Raw genomic sequence first — 17,930 nt, 5'->3', positions numbered from 1 at the left:
TCTCTGGTCAGCAGGGGCTTGTATGCTGGAATTAGCATAACAGAAAGGTGATCTGATGAGCCAAGGTGGGGGCGGGGGGCTGCTTTATATGCACCTTTGATGTTTGTGTAGGCCAGGTCTAATGTGTTCCTACCTCTTGTAGCAAAATTTACATGCTGATGGAAATGCGGGAGAACTGTTTTCATATTGGCCTGGTTAAAGTCCCCCGCCGCAATAAAAATGCACTCGGTGTAAGCATGCTGCAGTTCACTCACAGTTCGGTAGAGAACGTCCATTGCCTCCTTCGTATTAGCGCTGGGGGGCACGTACACGGCAGTAATGATGGTCGCGCTAAACTCCCTCGGTAGGTAGAAGGGTCTGCAGATCACCGTCAAAAGTTCAATGTCTCGTGAGCAGTGATTCGAGATTATCTTCGCATTTCTACACCAGTTGTTGTTTGTATAAATGCATAGACCGCCACCTTTTCTTTTGCCGGTGAGCTCGCCGCTTCTATCAGCGCGGAAAGCAGTTAGCCCCACAATGCTAACAGCGTCATTCGGGATAGATGAGTTTAGCCATGTCTCCGTCAGAATTAAAGCACAACAGTTCGTCAACTCGCGGTTCGATGAGAATTCCAATTGTAAATGGTCCAGTTTGTTGTCCAGGGAGCGGACGTTGGATCGGAAAATGGATGGTAGAGGCGTTTTGAAGGGTTTAGCCTTCATCCGAGCCGTTAGCCCGGCCCGACAACCTCGTTTCCTTCCCCGGTCACAGCGCTTCCGCTTGCCACTTTTACTCGCTGCTTTGTAGGCCGCTGTGTTCTGTTGACGTAGCACTCCGAGGCTAAGTAAACACTCCAGAGTGATCGTCGAAATTTGCGCTGGATTTCTGGATGTTCGCATATCCAGCAAAAAACTGCGATCGTATATTAATCTACAGTTAGAGTTGTCTTTGTTCGCCCTCATAAACTGAGTCGAAGATTGGGGTTTTTGACTAGAATGTGAGAAACTGTCGGGAGCAGATCCAGCCGCAGCCATAGAGGGCGCCGCCATTTTGAATTTAATAATAATAATAAATAATGAATAATAAACCGATATGAATATCTATTAATTTTTGAACACAAGGTGTGATGGATTATAGGGCGTACGTTCAGATTTCTGGCCAATTTTGGTTTTGGTGTGCCTTACAGTCCGGAAAATACAGTAGTATGCTGTGAGCTAACAGAGACAAAAACAGTTATATGAAAAATATGATTTTTTTTTTTTTTTCAAAAACTCTCGTCACTTTTTGTCCAGATAACAAATTATTTCTTAAATAGGCTATGATAAGAAGGGTAATGAAATTAGTTATTGTGTTAGATTTCAGTAAAAAGTAGGCTTACTTTTCCTGAGCAAAAGCTTTTTTTTTTCCACAAATGATCAAAAGGGGGAGCCTATTTGTTAAAATAAAATAAATTATTGTTAACATGCGTGGCGGGCTGTGGTTTGTTGAAACGTGTGCATAAGAAAATAATGCATCAATCAAGGTGTTAATTGCGAGAGAAGATTGGATTTTGCTGCTTGGAGTGGTCGTGGGCTGCAGTAACAAATGCTACCGCCAGAGGGTGTTAGAGATGCCACAAAATCAGACCCCCCGAATGCAGACATGTATCAATTTTGTTGCTATTTATTGAGGGAGCCTTGACACGAATTCCAGCTAAAGACACTTGCGGCCTAAAGTACAATTGTGTACATTTTCATGAAAATCGTTCAGCCGTTTCTGATCCTATAACTCAAATAAAAACACACACACAAATCTGAAGTTGTAATGTAGTTAAGATTTAGATAAGATTTTGATAGATGAGATTAATTTTGTTCAGTAGGAACACAGCTTCTGTATTTTTGTGCATTGGAAGAAGGGCTTAAACCAGAGCTCTTGTGCCACAGCGTTCAACATTCCAATTATACTCCACAGTGCAACTAATGTTTTTTCCTACCTAATTATGCATTTTAAACCTCGTGCAATTTATTCTCCAGAGCAACCTTTAGACTGGAAAATGTCGTATAGTAGATCAAAAGAAAAAAAACAATTATAGGAAGCCCATAGAATAACTTTAAGATGTGTGTTTGTGATATAATTTTCTCATTGTCTTTATTTCATTGCAACTTTTTCCTGACCTCTAGTAATCTGTCACCGGCCTTAAGGCGTCCATCTTGAATAGCCGCTCCCTGCGGTAGGATGTTTTTGACGTATATGGGTGCTGAACCCCCGATGGGGACATCGCGCGATGTGATGCTGAAGCCCAATCCCTCTGGCCCTGCGGAGGTGATCAAAATAAGAGCAAAAGATCATGTATAGCCTACCTTTGAGACTAAATATAACGTCAAAGTGCCACACACACAGTATTTATACAATTAAGAGAAATATAGCATGGTTGTTATCATTAGATTATCCTGAGCAGCCCTGGAGACGTGACCAATCTCTGACCCAACAAAATAGTGTTATTCTTGTCATACACCCTATAACAAACACAATGACCAAACTATTTGTACACGTTTTAAAATGGCAATACCTATCCCAAAATTGCTACTTGAACTTAAAATATGGAATTCCTGGATCTTTTAAGGAATGGTTGCTAGACTATTCTGTGATTTTCCACATTTTGTTGATCAAATTCATTGGTGAGGACTTAAACTGGATGAACTTTGCAACTTATGGTCCTACAACACTACACAAATATTAACTCTGTTCACATTTGGCAGCAATTACAAAGTCACAAGGACAAATACAACTTTGAATAAAGTCCCTAAAATGGTTGATTTAAATTATACAAGTGTATTTCCTGTTTCTTTTATAAAATCAGTCCTTATGTGAACATAAACAAGATGAATATGTCTAGCAAATAGATTCTGCATCATAAAATTGGTGTCGGCTGAACTCGCGAAAGTAGTTGAACCCTAAGTAGTGTACATTATACATTTTTGTGGCATTTTGAAAAAACTTACGGGTCAGGTCTGTTTTTTTTTTTTTTTTTAAAAGATTCAAAACTATTTGCTTTCAACCAAAATGACAGCCCTCCCTCTGTTTTTTTTTCAAGTACCGTACTTCTTTGTGGGCCTAATGTAAGTTAAAAATTTGCTCCGGGGGCTTCATTTATAAGTTCTCCTTGGAGGTATGTTTTTATTGAAAGCCTTGAAACAACATCCTATTATGAGAATCCGCAGAAAGAGGAAATTATGACTAAGCCTCCATCCTGTCCAGACATCTCTCGTATTTGTGCCCGGAAAAAATTGAGGGAAGCAACTCGTTCAAACTAAGTGGATGTTAATTATGCTTAGGTCAGCCAGATGCTTGTTGGGTTGCAAAGTAGCTTTCTAAAAGATGTTTTTAAATGACTGATCCTTTTCCTGAGACAAAAAAATCACAAACTTAAGAGCGTGCCATGAGGTAAATAGGTGGGATGCCCCATTACAAAAATTTGACATTCAGCTTAAAGTATTTTCAAATATTAATATTACATGATCGAATATCAGCAGGATTTTTCCATGCTGGTTTTGTTGTTGTACGTTTGATAATTCTCTTCTGGTTTTACAATTGGACAAATGCAAGATAGATTTCATAGGAAGCCAGTTCCTTATTTTAATTCACTGTTCGCTAATGGCAAATTATGCTGTAGTACTTTGATTCCCACACTCTTTAAGGGATGATTGTTTTTTGTCACCTTGAAGATTTAAAGAAAAGAGGGTGCTCGGCGGAGGGCTTAAGAAAGGGATGGAATTCTCTTATCTGTAAGCTCCTCTTCTGGTCCCCTTGCAAGTTCAAAATTCATTGACGTCTTCCCGCCTTATTTTGAGTGTCTACTAAAGTTTAAACGTTAGAATTTGAATTGGGCAAACAGCAATTTTAAGATAGCAATACTCTAATTACAAAGATTTTGACTTTTTTTATTCCTAAAAATATAAAAATCAAAACAGTATGACATAATGTAGTAGGTCACACAATAATTTATCTTCAGGCTATGAGGGTTAGGTTTCTGTTAAAAGCAGGACAATACCAATAAAATAATGGTATATCTGTGATGACACCAATTCTAGCTAAGTTTGAATGGGATAGCACTTGCTTCATTTGAATATATTCCCTCATCCCAAATATATGTGCACATTTGGGAAACCATCACATTTTTTCACTTTCCCTATTTCAATTTTTATTGTACAGTAACAGTGTAAAAATAATTACGTCTGTCATTTTTGTATTCAATAAAAACCTACAATTTGAGCAGTAGTGTGTCAAATATTTGTATTCACTGGCAGGACTTCACTTTGCTAGGTTCATGAGTGTAATGTATACACAATATTTAATGAACTTGGGAAGCAGGAGATTAAGTTAAAACAAAACAAGAGGCGAGCAGTACTCTTGACAGATATCGCTAACCTACTGTAACAGTCTGCTGCAGAAGAAATAAGGGGGTGGAGGTGGGTGGGGACTTAATGAGATTTTCCTGGTGAAGCCAAAACAACAAGAAGCAGCTGTTTTTGTTTTTGACACGAATGACAGAGGAGGTGCACCGGCGGGGATTCCGGAGAGGTTGTAGTTCCATCGTTTTGGCAGCTGCTAAGCAACAAGCCCTCACCTTAAGACTGAGTCATTAGCACAGGTGCACACCCAGCTACTGTAACAAAAAGTATGTAAGAGGTGATGCAAATTTCCAGCACAAAGTTACATTCTTATGCCCAACAACACTGGAAATATTTTCAATAAAGGATTTTGAAAAAATATTCAAAATATAAATTAAGTGTAACAATAAAGTGTACGGACACATCCAATAAATAACCTTTTAAAGATTGTTATTAAACACAGTTAATTATAGTTTGAAACATGGTTTCCAACTATAGTTGGTTATACAATTTTACAGTGTTAAAGCTTATAGATAGATAGATAGATAGATACTTTATTCATCTATTTAGGTTTGTAGACATGGTTATAACACAGCGTAGCATTTTAAACACAAGCATTCTAGTATATGATTTATTATCATATAGAACCCATCTCAAACAAACTTTGCCGATTCAGCACAAGTAGATTCGGGGACAAGATGTCCAAACACATCAGTTGGATTGGAACAGCAAATATATTTGTGCCTGATGCAAATTTTGTGATGGCCTTTAAAATTCAAAACTTTCAGATGATTAATTACATCACTGACCAACTGTAATGCTTCCAATCAACATGTGGTTTCCATTTTTCAGTGGATTTTTAAACTGTTGTAAAAACTCAGTGATGCACTAAAAACTGGTCTCCTGCTTATAAGAACCTTGTATGAGTCTGCTTTTAGTACAGTGACAGTAAAGAGAATTAAAAATTAATGTTATGATTATGAGCCCAGGGTTAAAATGCTAGAAGTTATCATTTTAAGAATTTCCCACCGCCTCCCCATCCATACCTTTCTGGAGTTGAATGTTGAGCCTCCTCCCGACCTTCTTGTTGAAGACTGGTGTAGGGGTTAATATTAAGCCCCTCTGCGGTGAGTTTATCTGTCCGGTGGGAGGTTTGGCGGATGAAAAGGCTGGCGGGTGAGCAGAGGGCGTGTAACCGTCCATCTGATCCAGATGAGGGTGAGCATGTGCTTGCTTCTGGGAACCATGTCGGGACATCCTGCGAGGAGCAGGATCCGCGCTAATGGACGCGGAGTCGGCGCTAAAGCGGCCTGAAGAGTAAGCAGGATTTCTCTCGACCTGGGACAGATGCTCATAGTGGGCTTTCACTGATGACGGTACCACGTGGAACATGATGACAGGAGAACGCATGGCCTGGCGAAACATGTTCTGTGCTCTGGGCAAAGAGAAAACAGGAATAGAACTCAATCTTTAAATTGGGGAATGTAAAAATGTTTGAGAGTAATCAATTAACAAACAAGCTTTAAGGTGTGTTTGAAGGTTGACCAGTAGGATAGTGGTGTCATTAAAATACACTTGTAGTTAGTTGGTTAAAATTCATTGCTGATGTAAATTGAAATAGCACTGAGGGGAGTAAGTAAGTAGCTAGAAGCAAGGTGTCTACAATAGCTATCGAGTTTAGGCCAGTTAAGGAAGGTAGGTGTTGGTAAATCCAGTTTACGTACGTTTTTGGTTTGAATATCAGTGGATTAGGGACACCAAAAGTAAAAGATAGATAGGATGTTGAATGTTGATGTGAGCGTATTATTGGCAAGCAATAACGTAGTAGCTTAAAGGTAGACAGGTTAGGTTGGGCAATCAGTAAATTACTGTAGGTGGTGTGTAGCTAGAAAGGTTTAAAGGTTGTTCAGTAAAACCCTGGAAAGTCATGGGGCACATAGCTGGAAAGTGAACATTTAGGTAGTGTGCTGGTGTGAAGAAAGTTAATTGGTGGCATGCAGATAAATACCATTAGGGCTTTGATAAAAATAGGCCAATAAATTGCTGGGGAATCATAAAGTACTTCAAATTGGACATCTAAGTAGTTTAGGTCATCTAAGTGTCAACTGATCTCAGGCAAGAGGGTGTTGGTATTTCCTCCGTCCTCGATATCATGTTGCTTGACTAGACTCCCCAATGGGGTGTCTGCATTACAGAAAGTCCTCACCTATAATCTAAATGCCATTTTGTAACTGCAAGCTTGTAGAGCAAAGACCCTCAAAAGGGAGCTCATGTTGACAGGAGCACATTGTCACAGGCACCATTTGGTGCTCTTCATCAAACGTTGCTTTGACTTGTCCAATGAGGACATTCAAGAGAGTAGAATAGCACAGGGGGGCTTTTATTACATAAAATGTGTAGTGAAATTCCAGAAGCCTTTTTTGCACAGCATTCTTGGAGGGAGGATAAATTTGTAGATGAGGCAGCAGATCACAATAATCCGCAGCTTTTGTGAGACGTGATATGATGCACCTGTGGCATCAACGTCTCGGACATTGGGGCGGCCAGTTCGAATCCCGGCTTGTCCGTGTTACATGTCGAAGTGTCCTTGGGTAAGACACTGAACCCCCAATACCCCCAATAAGCAGGTTAGCGCCTTACATGGCTGCACAGATCACGGCCGCTATTGGGAAATGTGAAGCACAATGCAAAGCGCTTTGGGAAGTCATTGACTTGAAAAGCGCTATATAAATGCAGATCATTTCAGATCATTTCATGCCATGGCCCCTTCCACAGTTTAACCAAATACGCAGGCATAAATGTTATTATTTGAACCTGACAGTACCACCTTGAACCCCATGCCAATAAATGTATTTCTGGTAGACAAGATAAATACATTAATGCATTTTTATATTACATTCTAGACAGCTTCAAAGTGTTCAGCTTCACGGTTTTGATTTGGTAAATTGGGGATGCATCTACTTTGGTTCAAGCATTTTAAACTCACAGTCATTAGCAAATGGGTCCATTATGCTTATTTTTTCTAGCTTTCACAAACAAGTCACTATTATATGTATGCAACCACAGTGAAAATTTGCTCCACAAACCCTTCCCTGCGTATTCAAAACAATTTTTGGATTAAGTCTCAGACATGGCATAAGCGCTGCAAGCAGAAAATAGTAAAACTCGTGATTTGGGCTGGAGGACTGGACCAATCCATGAACAATCGTGTGCATATAGGCGTGCTTGGAATTATAGCGGTTTGTATAAAATTATGAAGTAAAAAACGAATAATCATGCACGCAATACATAAACGTCCATCCTCGGAGCATGGTGAAAGAATGTTAAGAGGCAGGTGGATTTAGCTAGAAAGGGAAATGATGCAAGAAGAAAAAGCAGTGGTGAAAGGAAGCTTTGGACTCCTCTACAGCAAGCTTTCCAAAAATGCACCCAGGCTGAAAGGATTGCAGGGATCGAATCAGTGAAAGATTAAGGTAGCGGAAGCCTGGGGCATCAGACAGAAGGAGGAAAAAAATGAGACGAAGGAAGGCCTTGAAAAGTCCCCGAGTGGGTCTTTGTGAAGGAGCCTTACTGTTCAAATCGGATGTTGCACAGGTCTCCGTTGTTGATTCGGACAATGCAGTCATTCTCCTGGAAGAGTGCCTGCTGTTGGGCCTTGCCGCCTCGCTCCAAACGCTTAACCAGCAAGCCAAGAGTTCTGTGAAAATTTTTAACAGGTTCAGGTCAAAACAAAAGGAATAAACAATAGCACTTGACCGTATTAGAATAGAGACTATTTTATCATGTTAGTTGGTAAAAATAAATGGGTTAAACTTCTTAGTTTTGGAAATAAAAGGCTCCTAATCACATGTATTTTGAAAAACTAGCAATAACTCAACATGGTTTACATGCCATGACCCGTGGGAGGCGGGTGACCCGTGGGAGTCCGAGGGGAACATGTTCCGTGCCTCCATCCTCGAGGCGACTGATCGGAAATGTGGCCGTGAGGTAGTCTGTGTGTGCAATGGCATTAGCCCTCAGACCTCTTGGTGGTCACTGGCTGTAAGGGATGCAGTCAAGCTGAAGAAGGAATCTTATCTGGCCCTCCTGGCCTTGGGAATCTGGAAGCAGCTAGCAGGTATCGGTTGGCCAGGCGGGATGCGGCTTCGGCGGTCTCATAGGCAAAAACTCAGGCATGTGAGGAGTTGGCGAGGCCATGGAAGGCGACTTCTGAACGGCTTTGAGGAAATTCTGGTCCACAATCCAGCGTCTTAGGGGTGGGGGGGTGGCTTTGGGGGGCTTTGCGGTGTGCTAGAAACACTGTGTATAGTGGAGATAGGGTGCTGCTGACCGTGACGAGGGACGTTGTGAAAAGGCAGGCAGAATACTTCGAAGACCTCGTCAATCCCACTAACAGGTCTTCTTCTGGTGACCTATGGTCATGAACTGTGGGTCATTACCGAAAGAACAATATCTGAATACACATGGCTAAAATTAGGTTCCTCCGCAAGGTGGTTGGGCTATCCCTTAGACAGGGTCAGACGCTTGGTCATGCAGGAGGGACTCAGTGGAAAGCCACTGGTCCTCCGCATTGAGAGGAGCCAGTTGAGGTGGCTCAGGCATTTCATAAGGATGCCTCCTGATTGCCTCCTTCAGGAGTTGTTTCGGGTATGTTCCACCAGCAGGAGGCCTTGCGGACGACCCAGGAAACATTGAAGATACTATACCTTCAGGCTTGCCTGGGAACGCCATGGGATTCTGTTGGATGAGCTGGATTAAATGGCTGGGGATAGGGAGGTCTGGGTTTTCCACCTGAGGCTGCTGCCCCAGCTAGCCGACCCCGTAGAAGCGGAAGAAAATGGATGGATAGATGGTAAATATGCATTTATAAAAATATTTAAAGATAAAATAGCACTTTAGCAATAGGTTTAAAAGGGGTGAAAAAAAAAATCAAAAGGACTTCATTGAAGCAGAAGTCAACACAAAATCAAAACAATAATATGTTTGAGCCTGCAATAGTCTAAACAGATCAATGTAGGTCTGGGCAATTAATTCAAATTTTTGATTAATTCAATGTTTTAACAATCAAAAAAACTAATCATTTGCCAAAGAGTGAAATGGAAGAAAAACTTTCAAATTTTCTTTGGTTAATCAAAAAAGCTTGCAGTCAAGCTTGATGGGTTAATTTATATATAATATTTTTTTAAAAATATCGATTTTGGCTATGACAAGCTCCAACAAGGTTTTTTTTATTCAACGGTAAATGCATGATTAAGCCATTAAAAGTCATGTGAAATAATACCCAAAAAAATTATTATTTGGGGTTTGGGTTTAACATCTGATAAAATAGTTTTTAATTTCAGCGGTATTTCCCAGCCCTAACCCACTGTGATTAATACAGTGGGACCTCGCTACTTCGCGCTTGGACGTTTGCGGCTTCAGAGCTTCGCGGCCTGTAATAGTAAGAAAAAAAATAAAAACAAAAAAATAAAAAAATAATAATAATGAAAAATATTACATTAAAATTAGAAATTACATTCTTTTACAAAATTTGAAAACAAAATATTCAATTAGAATTAGTAATTGCATAATTTTACAAAACTTTAAAACACAAAGAAATGCACATATACGCTAAGCGTCACGGCCATAATCGCAAGCTCATTGGCCAGCACTTGCTGAATACTCGACTCCCCATTGGCCCATTCACTACAGTATGCCACGCATATCTCATACGTATACTGTACAGCACAATACAGTACGCTTCTCGCCATTTCTGTAGCCTTTGTCTTTTAAAGTTTTTTGAAGTTCTCGTGATGGCTCCTAAACGCTCTTTGTCCCTTGGTGCAGCTTGTGAACCGAAGAAAAAGCGAAAGATGCTAACACTTACCGAAAAAGTGATTTTATTGGACAAATTGAAAGCAGGAAATAGCTACGTAGCTAGGCCGACAATATCCATTACGCCGCCTCCTGCAGCTTCTCCTGAATCGTCTGCGCCGTCATCCGAGGAGCAGTAAAGCCCTTTCCTGCCCCTGTGCAGTCATTCATCGTTATTACCTCATCGTACTGCACAGGTCTTTTTATCGACTACGCTTAAAAGAACTTATTGTAAGAGGTAAGTTAAATTTTGTTTTATTGTTTGATTGTTTAACAAGAATTTCTCTCTCTAACCGTATTCCATATGTATTGTACTGTATACAGAGGGGGGTGTACTGCAAAGGTTGTTTTTTTTTTTGAAGGGGCGTCGCTACTTCGCAGATTTTCCCTTTTTTCGGGGGGTTTTGGTCCCCATTAACCCGGTCTAAAAAAAATATATATATATATATATATATATTTTTAGGGTGCGTCGCTAGTTTGTGGCTTTTTACTTATCGCGCGTGGTTTTGTTCCCTATTAACCGCGATAACTGAGGTCCCACTGTATTGTGTTTGTAGAACGTGAGTTATAAAAGAAAATAAATCTCTTTTTTTGCCAATCTCAAATATCAGTTCACCTGTTTCTGAAGATGATTTATAATGACCTGAGGCTTTAGCAACTGTGATATTATTTTCAGTGGCCAGCAACTGGCAAAATTGCCGGGTTTACTTCATATACTATCAATTACAAAAGGACCAGAAAATCATAGCTTAGTGGTCAGGCTTAGAACATAATAATTAAAACAAAAAGAAACTATGTTTTTTTTGGTTGACTATATCTTTATAGAAAACCATAACTTGCAAAACTTTAGTTGCACCGCCATCAATATTTCTCCACTCTTCCCACATCAAAGAATATTTACCACAACAACTTTAGTCTCAGGATGCTTTCCAATTTGAAAGTGTATTTCAGTCAGGCAAAAGCTGGGGATTGCTATTCACTTCAATATTAAGTACGTGAGCTCCCGCTTGTAATCTGCCGTGGCAAACTGGTTTACAGGCAAGAGGCTAGCTTCACCTCAGAAAGGTGCTCGGCAGATTAGAGTGAAAAATATAAAAAGAGAACTTGATGAAAAGCCCAAATGAGTGTTCTTGTTGGCCTTGAATCCAAAGGCGGTTTCTTTTCCTTGTGCCACCTCCATAAAATGAGATTTAACACTCGGCCCCGTGTTCTTAGTCAGTAGGAATGACAATGTGATTATGACATTGGGTAGCAGAGTTCAGCAGGGTGGTCGAGTTCAGAAACATGTACAATGATTTGATTTGAGTGAAAACACAATGTGATTTTTGGGAGAAGGGCCTTCTACTTTGTTTGATGAAAGCGTAATCTTAGGATAACGCTGACCCGGACATTTAACCAATAAAGGCAAACGTGCTTTACAGTTGCGCTTTTAGCATGATTGAGTTGGCCTACAATAGCAACTCAACTCCCGAACAAGTTTTGAAGTCACAAATCTTGTTTTGTCTTTTATGCCTCTTCGGGAGTATTCAAAGCAGATGTGAAATTCTTAGTAATTCCCTTCCAGACAGCTTTGTTCCAGCTGGGCTCAGCAAGTCCTTCGATGTGTCGAGGGGTATGCGGAAATATAAGGACCGCAGTCGTCAAAGACTTCTGCTTGATGGCGGCTCATCGGCAAATGGCTTCACGGTGTGGGAGTGTGTTTACACGTTAAATGTGATGTAAAGTAAATATGAATGGAATGTTTGTTTCAAATTAGTTTGCAGTAATTAAAGACATATTCCTGTGTATTGTTACCACATCTACTTATGAAAATATATACCATATTTTTAGGACAACAAGGCGTACCTCAAAAAACCCAGTTGGCCAGAAATCTGAACGTGCACCTTGTAATCCACTGCGCTTCATATGCAGACAAAATTGGAAATGTTATTACTATATTTTTACAATTATTGATTAGCTGATATTTTTTCTTGCGTTGATCTTTGCCTCGTTTCATGTTTAGTTTTTTTCCCCTCTTAAAATACACTTGAATCCATCAAAATTAATAACGAATAATAAATAATATTTTGAAATTAATTTGGTAGATTTGTTGTTTTTATTGCTGCTCCGGACACATAACTGACTGCCAATCATCTGCGTAGGTTACGTCTAATGCTGGTCAGTGCGTGGTGTGGCTCTTTGACTCTCACAGTTAAAAATTTCGGCTCTTTGCGCCAAACTTGTTCGCCACCCCTGGTCTAGTGGATAGGATCCAGCATATTGTTCGCCGTGATCTGGGTTTTATTCCCACTGTATCCCACGCAATTGTGATACATATAGTATAATAAATATATTATAAGATTATATATTTTCACTGATTAATCGGGCGGTCCAAATTGTTCCTAGATGGGAATGGGTCTGAATGGTTGAATGGTTGTCTCTGTGTGCCCTGCGACTGGCTGGCAACCAGTTCAGGGTGTCCCCTGCCCACTGCCCGAAGATAGCTGGGATGGGTTCCAGCACCCCCGCAACCCTACTGAGGATAAGCAGTGCAGATAGAGGATGGATGGATGGATGACTTTCGCTGATCAATCAATTTGCACTTTCTTTATTTTTATGCAACCCTAACCGTAGTTTTAAATCCATGTGCCTTATAATCCATGTGTCTTATATATGAAAAAAATAGCTCTGAACCCGCGAACGTGAAACCACGAAGTAGCGACGCCCCTTCAAAAATGTTTAAGAAAAAAATATATTTTTAAAAAATTATTTTATTTTATTATTATTATTATTTTAGACCTGCGAAGCTCTGAACCCGCGAACGTGGAACCACGAAGTAGCGGCGCCATTTCGAAAATGCTTAAAAAAAAAAAAAAACATTATTTTATTTTATTATAATTTTTTTTAGACCTGCGAAGCTCTGAACCCGCTAAGTGGAACCACGAAGTAGCGACGCCCCTTCAAAAATGCTTAAGGAAAAAAAAAAAAAATATATATATATATATATAATTATTATTATTATTATTATTTTTAATTATTATTTTTCAGACCCGCGAAGCTTTGAACCCGCGAACGTGGAACCACAAAGTAGCGAGGTCCCACTGTAGAGCACAAAATACAATGTTAACAAAATTCACAGCTAAGGAAAAGCCTTAAAGGTGGTGTATGAAACTTCCAAATATACTACTTGCTGATGCCATCTTCTGACTAAAATCATCATTGCTGCTCATTTTGTTGCATTTGCAAGTATGTGAAATTCTTAGACCACTCATATCAACTCTTCCTTTGTCATCTTTTTGGGGGTTTGGGTTGGCATTTATAATGTCTTTGTAATGATCCTTTCCTTAATGTCACCATTTTGAGTCGATACATGTTTATTTGTAAAAATAAAACCATGACTATGCGCGTTAATCACTCTGTCTACCCCAACATTTTTTTTTATATATAACTAAATGCAAACCGAAGGCTCCCTCCCTTTTTCCCTTCAGCGTAATGAGTTTCGTGGCCTGAACACCAATATTAAAAGTAAGATAAAAACAGATAGGCATGGTGGAAAAAAAAATATAAAGGCTCTTTGAACTCAGTTGGACATTGTTAACACATTCTTAATAGAGAAAATACATAATTTGAGACTTTTTAAGGACACATCATTTTAAGCACCCGGCCCGGAAAAATATGTTTCAAAGGCTATGAAACGTCAAACTACCATAAAGGCTGCTACCCGCAGCTCCTGAAAGAGTAAATACTTGATGGTTTCAGTACAACTTGTTTTAAAGGGTCGTCTCCCAGCTACACTGCAACTGGCTTTTGTTCCAACTTTTTGGCATCCAATTGGCTAAGAGGTCTGCTTGTCTGTGGAGCATCGTCCCACAAAGAGTTTTCATCGGGGGGAGGGGCGTGAAGCGGAAGCCGCACCGAAACCACGCGCCGGGAAAAGAGAACAGCGCGCCGTGCTAGGGTCGATTCCCCAGTTACGGGGGTAGCCCGATCACACCCGCGTCCGTCGAACTCGCTCCGTCGCTCGGCCCGGGAGTGACCCCCGCCGCCGGGCTAGACTCAGCCCATTGGATGATTTCATCCGGGCTGCCATAAATTTTTAGTATAGTATGTAGGGTACTTATGTACGGTAAGTTGAATCATATACCATTAAAAACGAAAAAATGAAGCGGAACATTTGGAGATGACATTCTTTTACTGATCTGGCCCGCCTGGGAACAGAAAACCCGGATCCGACCCCAGAGGCAAACAAAGTTTGACATCCCTGCCTTACAGGTATAGGACTGCCAGTATGCAGGGGTTACCTTCGGTCCCTTCCACTGAAAGGCACCACATGGATTCCCAGTGGACCGCCATCGTTCGTCACCTCCACCACTTTGATTAGGTCTCTGCAAACATGTGGGGACAGTGTTGTGGATGAAAGTTGGGGTTGGAGATAAGACACCATTTGGGAGAGAAAAGAAAAAGAAATGCAATGAGTACATATGGCTCAAAATAAAAGCGTATTACAAAAATATAATTGGAACAAATTAAAATACAATGTTGTGCGCACAAGTAAGGCAATACTGAAAATAAAAATAAAGCGTGATGATGATGTACAGTTGAGCTGGTGGAAGCCTTCCAAGATATGTTCTTTTTAAATGAATTCTGGACTGGATTCAACACTTTTGGCTTCTGCCAATAAAAGTGTGAATTGCAAACTGAGAGTTTTTAAATGAGTGATTTTAGCAACAATTCTACTTCAATCTGCCTGTTATTGATGTGAGGATGAACATTACACTAGAGAGTGATCCAGTGAGTGGAATGTTGCCAGGTGGAATCCTGCCTTTGGCTCGTCCCTGTCATGTAAGCCTTGAGCAAGATACCTTTAACTGTCCAATGTGGGAATTGTCAATAAAATCAAATATATACAATAAATGATAAATCTAAATAATCATAATAATAACAGTTCAAATTATTTGGTGACCTTAGGGAAATTTATTTTCACAGACTGTACCAGGGGTAGAGTCCGTGTTGTTGCAGCAGAGCATGGGTCAAATGACCTATTTACAGCACTTGGTAAACGTAGGTGGTCTCTCAGTAGAGTACTAACCAGCCCCGACACCCTGCTTAGCTTTCCAAGATCGTGCGTTTTCAGGGTGTTATGGCTGTAAACAGGTAATGTTTGATTTATGTACAAAGTCATTATAAAATAAAAAAATAATGGTTTGACTTACATATTATACATGCTTTTCCTTAATGTTTTCAGGATCAGTGATTTAAGACTATTTTTATTACCGTAGGACAGATCCCAAAATTTGCCTTACTGCCAAAATTAAACCTTTCTTTAACTCTTCATGCATGGTGTTCCAGTGACATTGTCGAGTTCATTATAGTCCCTACTGTCATAAACTTGTGGGTGATCAGTTGGCCCAAAACAAAAAACAAAATTAATTACTGTAGGATAGTTCGGCTCTTTCTAAGTATTATCTTTATTTTATTCCTAAATGGTTGTCCTTTTAATAATTCAAAGATCTGCCTGACATTGAAAGTAGCAGATCATTTTGATAATAGAAAAATACCGTTCATATTTTTCTTAATATAAATTAATTAATAATAATAACAACATGAAGCGATAATGAGAATAATAACAATGCTTAAATTATAATGCTATGTTTTCACGACTATGTTACACACAAAAAAGTATTAGATTTAGTTAAAAATGTGTGGCACCCCCTACAGTGTGGTGCAGTTTTTGTTTCGTGGACGTAATAGAGCGCACCATGAGAAAATCAAAGAGGGAAGTATGGTCATTGATTTTAAATGAAAGAACGAATATGAGCCCATGAATTTGGTTCATACCACAACTTAACCATCAAACAATGCCAGGCCATTTCAGACACTGCGCACAATTGAAGCTATCTGCAAGCGTCGCCAGTGATGATCGGGATTTTGTTCTTGGCTGCTCCTGACATATACAGTGCCTAAGCGTTGGTGTTGTAATTGTGACAGTACTTTTTCATGGTGTCTTTTGAATCGGCATGTTGTATAAATTTAGCCTGCATTACCTTTCACACACATATCCACAAAATGTAATGATGCCATTAGATAGCGAAAATACGCCACTCAACCGATGCCTCCATCTTGACCAACCTGGGCCTCCTGGTTGTGCAAATATGGTAATGAACAAGGGTGAAACAAGAACATGTTCTTGAAACGATAATGACTTACTTTATAACATTGTTTGGAATACATTTCGCAGTGCATTTAAATTCACATTGGACTTAATACTTTTATTAATAGTTATTGTCAGCGGACGAATATTTTGGCCGAAATTAAAAGTGACTATTTCCTTATGACCTCAATAGTGTACATACAAAGCAACCAAAATGAACAAAAACAAGTGCTTGCCTTTGCAACTCAGCCCCTACAATACATCATCCAGCTGCCTTGGTGCTTTGAAACAATAACCGTGATTAACTTTTTTGTTGACAAGCAGTAGGCGTCTAAGGCATCGGAATCGTAACAAAAGCAATAGCATACCTGCATATCAAAATGAAAGTGAGTAGCATAATCAGACACGCTCGCCAACAACATTTGCAGTGGAGGAGTGTGTGGGAGCAACTGTGGCGCTTTGCTCCCACTCAAGAGTGACGGGCTTGAAAATGACTTTTGCTATATTGCGTCAGTTTCAGAGTTGTTTAGTTACCGTGCACCAAATAAAACATTACAACACTTACAAAAAGTTGAGGATGCCAGGCCTCGGTGTAAAACTGCATGATGTTCTGACACACCGTACACACGATTTACCGTTCGCCAAACATTTTTTTTCAAGGTGTCAATTGCCTTGCATTAGTTCAAGTAAAGTGACATATTTTGTATAGCCCTTAATCCCAGATTAGACAGTCTCAAAGGGATGCACAGGCCCACAGTTAAGGTAGTAACACCATCCCGAGCTCGAAACCTTTTTAGGTTCATCCATAAATGTCATCAGAGACCGAAAAACACTTCCTTATTTTTGGGAACTGCGGATATGTTTTTATTTAATTATCAAGTAGTGAGTGTCCTTGGAAAAAGTCAGGAAAAGTTGGGATACTCACTCAAGAGACTTGGCCGCGGCAGCTGTGTAATCCAGGCATGAGTCTGCTCGGCCCAGGGGCTCAATCCTGCCATTTTCCTGTTCTCTTGCCTCGTCCTCCTGCAAAATATAGTAAAATAAAATACAAAATTGTTATACAGAACATCTCAGTAAATGTGTCCCACCACACATTTTATAAATTAAGACTCTGTAACATTGCTTTCACCCAAATGTCAAATTTTCTTAGCTTTTTAGTTGCTGCATATTAGATTGCTTAATATTTTATTTTATTCCCTGTTTGAGTGCCATTCGAAACTTCATACCAAGGCGTACCGTTTCTATTCTGATAGAATTTCTTATTACCTGTGTGTGTGTGTGTTTGGGGGAGAATGGTAGCATTATTTCTTTTATAAAAATACATTTAAGATCAATTTTTCCATTGTATTGCACCAAAGCATAGTAAACCCGACAGCACTACATACATCGGGACGTTTTCAACACAAGTAAGAATTATTGGACTTCAATATTGCATGGCCCTTTTCTATCTGGTGTTTTAATTTTGTGTGGAATCTCAATGTAAACTTTCTGGCATGTGAGCATGCCCACACACTGGTCAACAATAAAGAAATGGTCATTAGAAGTGGAGGGTGTGTATATATGTATAAATGTATGTATCTACATTTGACTACAGG

General features: G+C 39.7%; 1 protein-coding gene across 5 annotated transcripts in view; it reads right to left on the bottom strand.

The window, feature by feature from the left end:
- pard3ab (par-3 family cell polarity regulator alpha, b) overlaps positions 1–17,930 on the bottom strand; it is a 173,690-nt gene that overhangs the window by 76,481 nt on the left and 79,279 nt on the right. For all 5 annotated transcript variants that reach the window (XR_015850499.1, XM_088336034.1, XM_088336042.1 and 2 more), the window contains exons 6-10: positions 17,261–17,358; positions 14,486–14,569; positions 7,924–8,049; positions 5,399–5,787; positions 2,136–2,275 (exon numbers count right to left, since the gene is read on the bottom strand). Coding sequence is in view for 4 of the 5 variants with exons in the window: in XM_088336034.1 (XP_088192160.1) it covers positions 2,136–2,275; positions 5,399–5,787; positions 7,924–8,049; positions 14,486–14,569; positions 17,261–17,358 (837 nt within the window). In the remaining variant the exon portion in view is untranslated. The remainder of the gene's footprint in view (positions 1–2,135; positions 2,276–5,398; positions 5,788–7,923; positions 8,050–14,485; positions 14,570–17,260; positions 17,359–17,930) is intronic.

The sequence above is a fragment of the Urocampus carinirostris genome, chromosome 1 (genome assembly GCF_059441175.1).
Source record: "Urocampus carinirostris isolate Australia breed hairy pipefish chromosome 1, RoL_Ucar_1.0, whole genome shotgun sequence".
NCBI classification, from domain to species: Eukaryota; Metazoa; Chordata; class Actinopteri; order Syngnathiformes; family Syngnathidae; genus Urocampus; species Urocampus carinirostris.
Note: the sequence above shows the minus strand (reverse complement) of the source record. Positions and strands in the feature narration are given on the sequence as shown.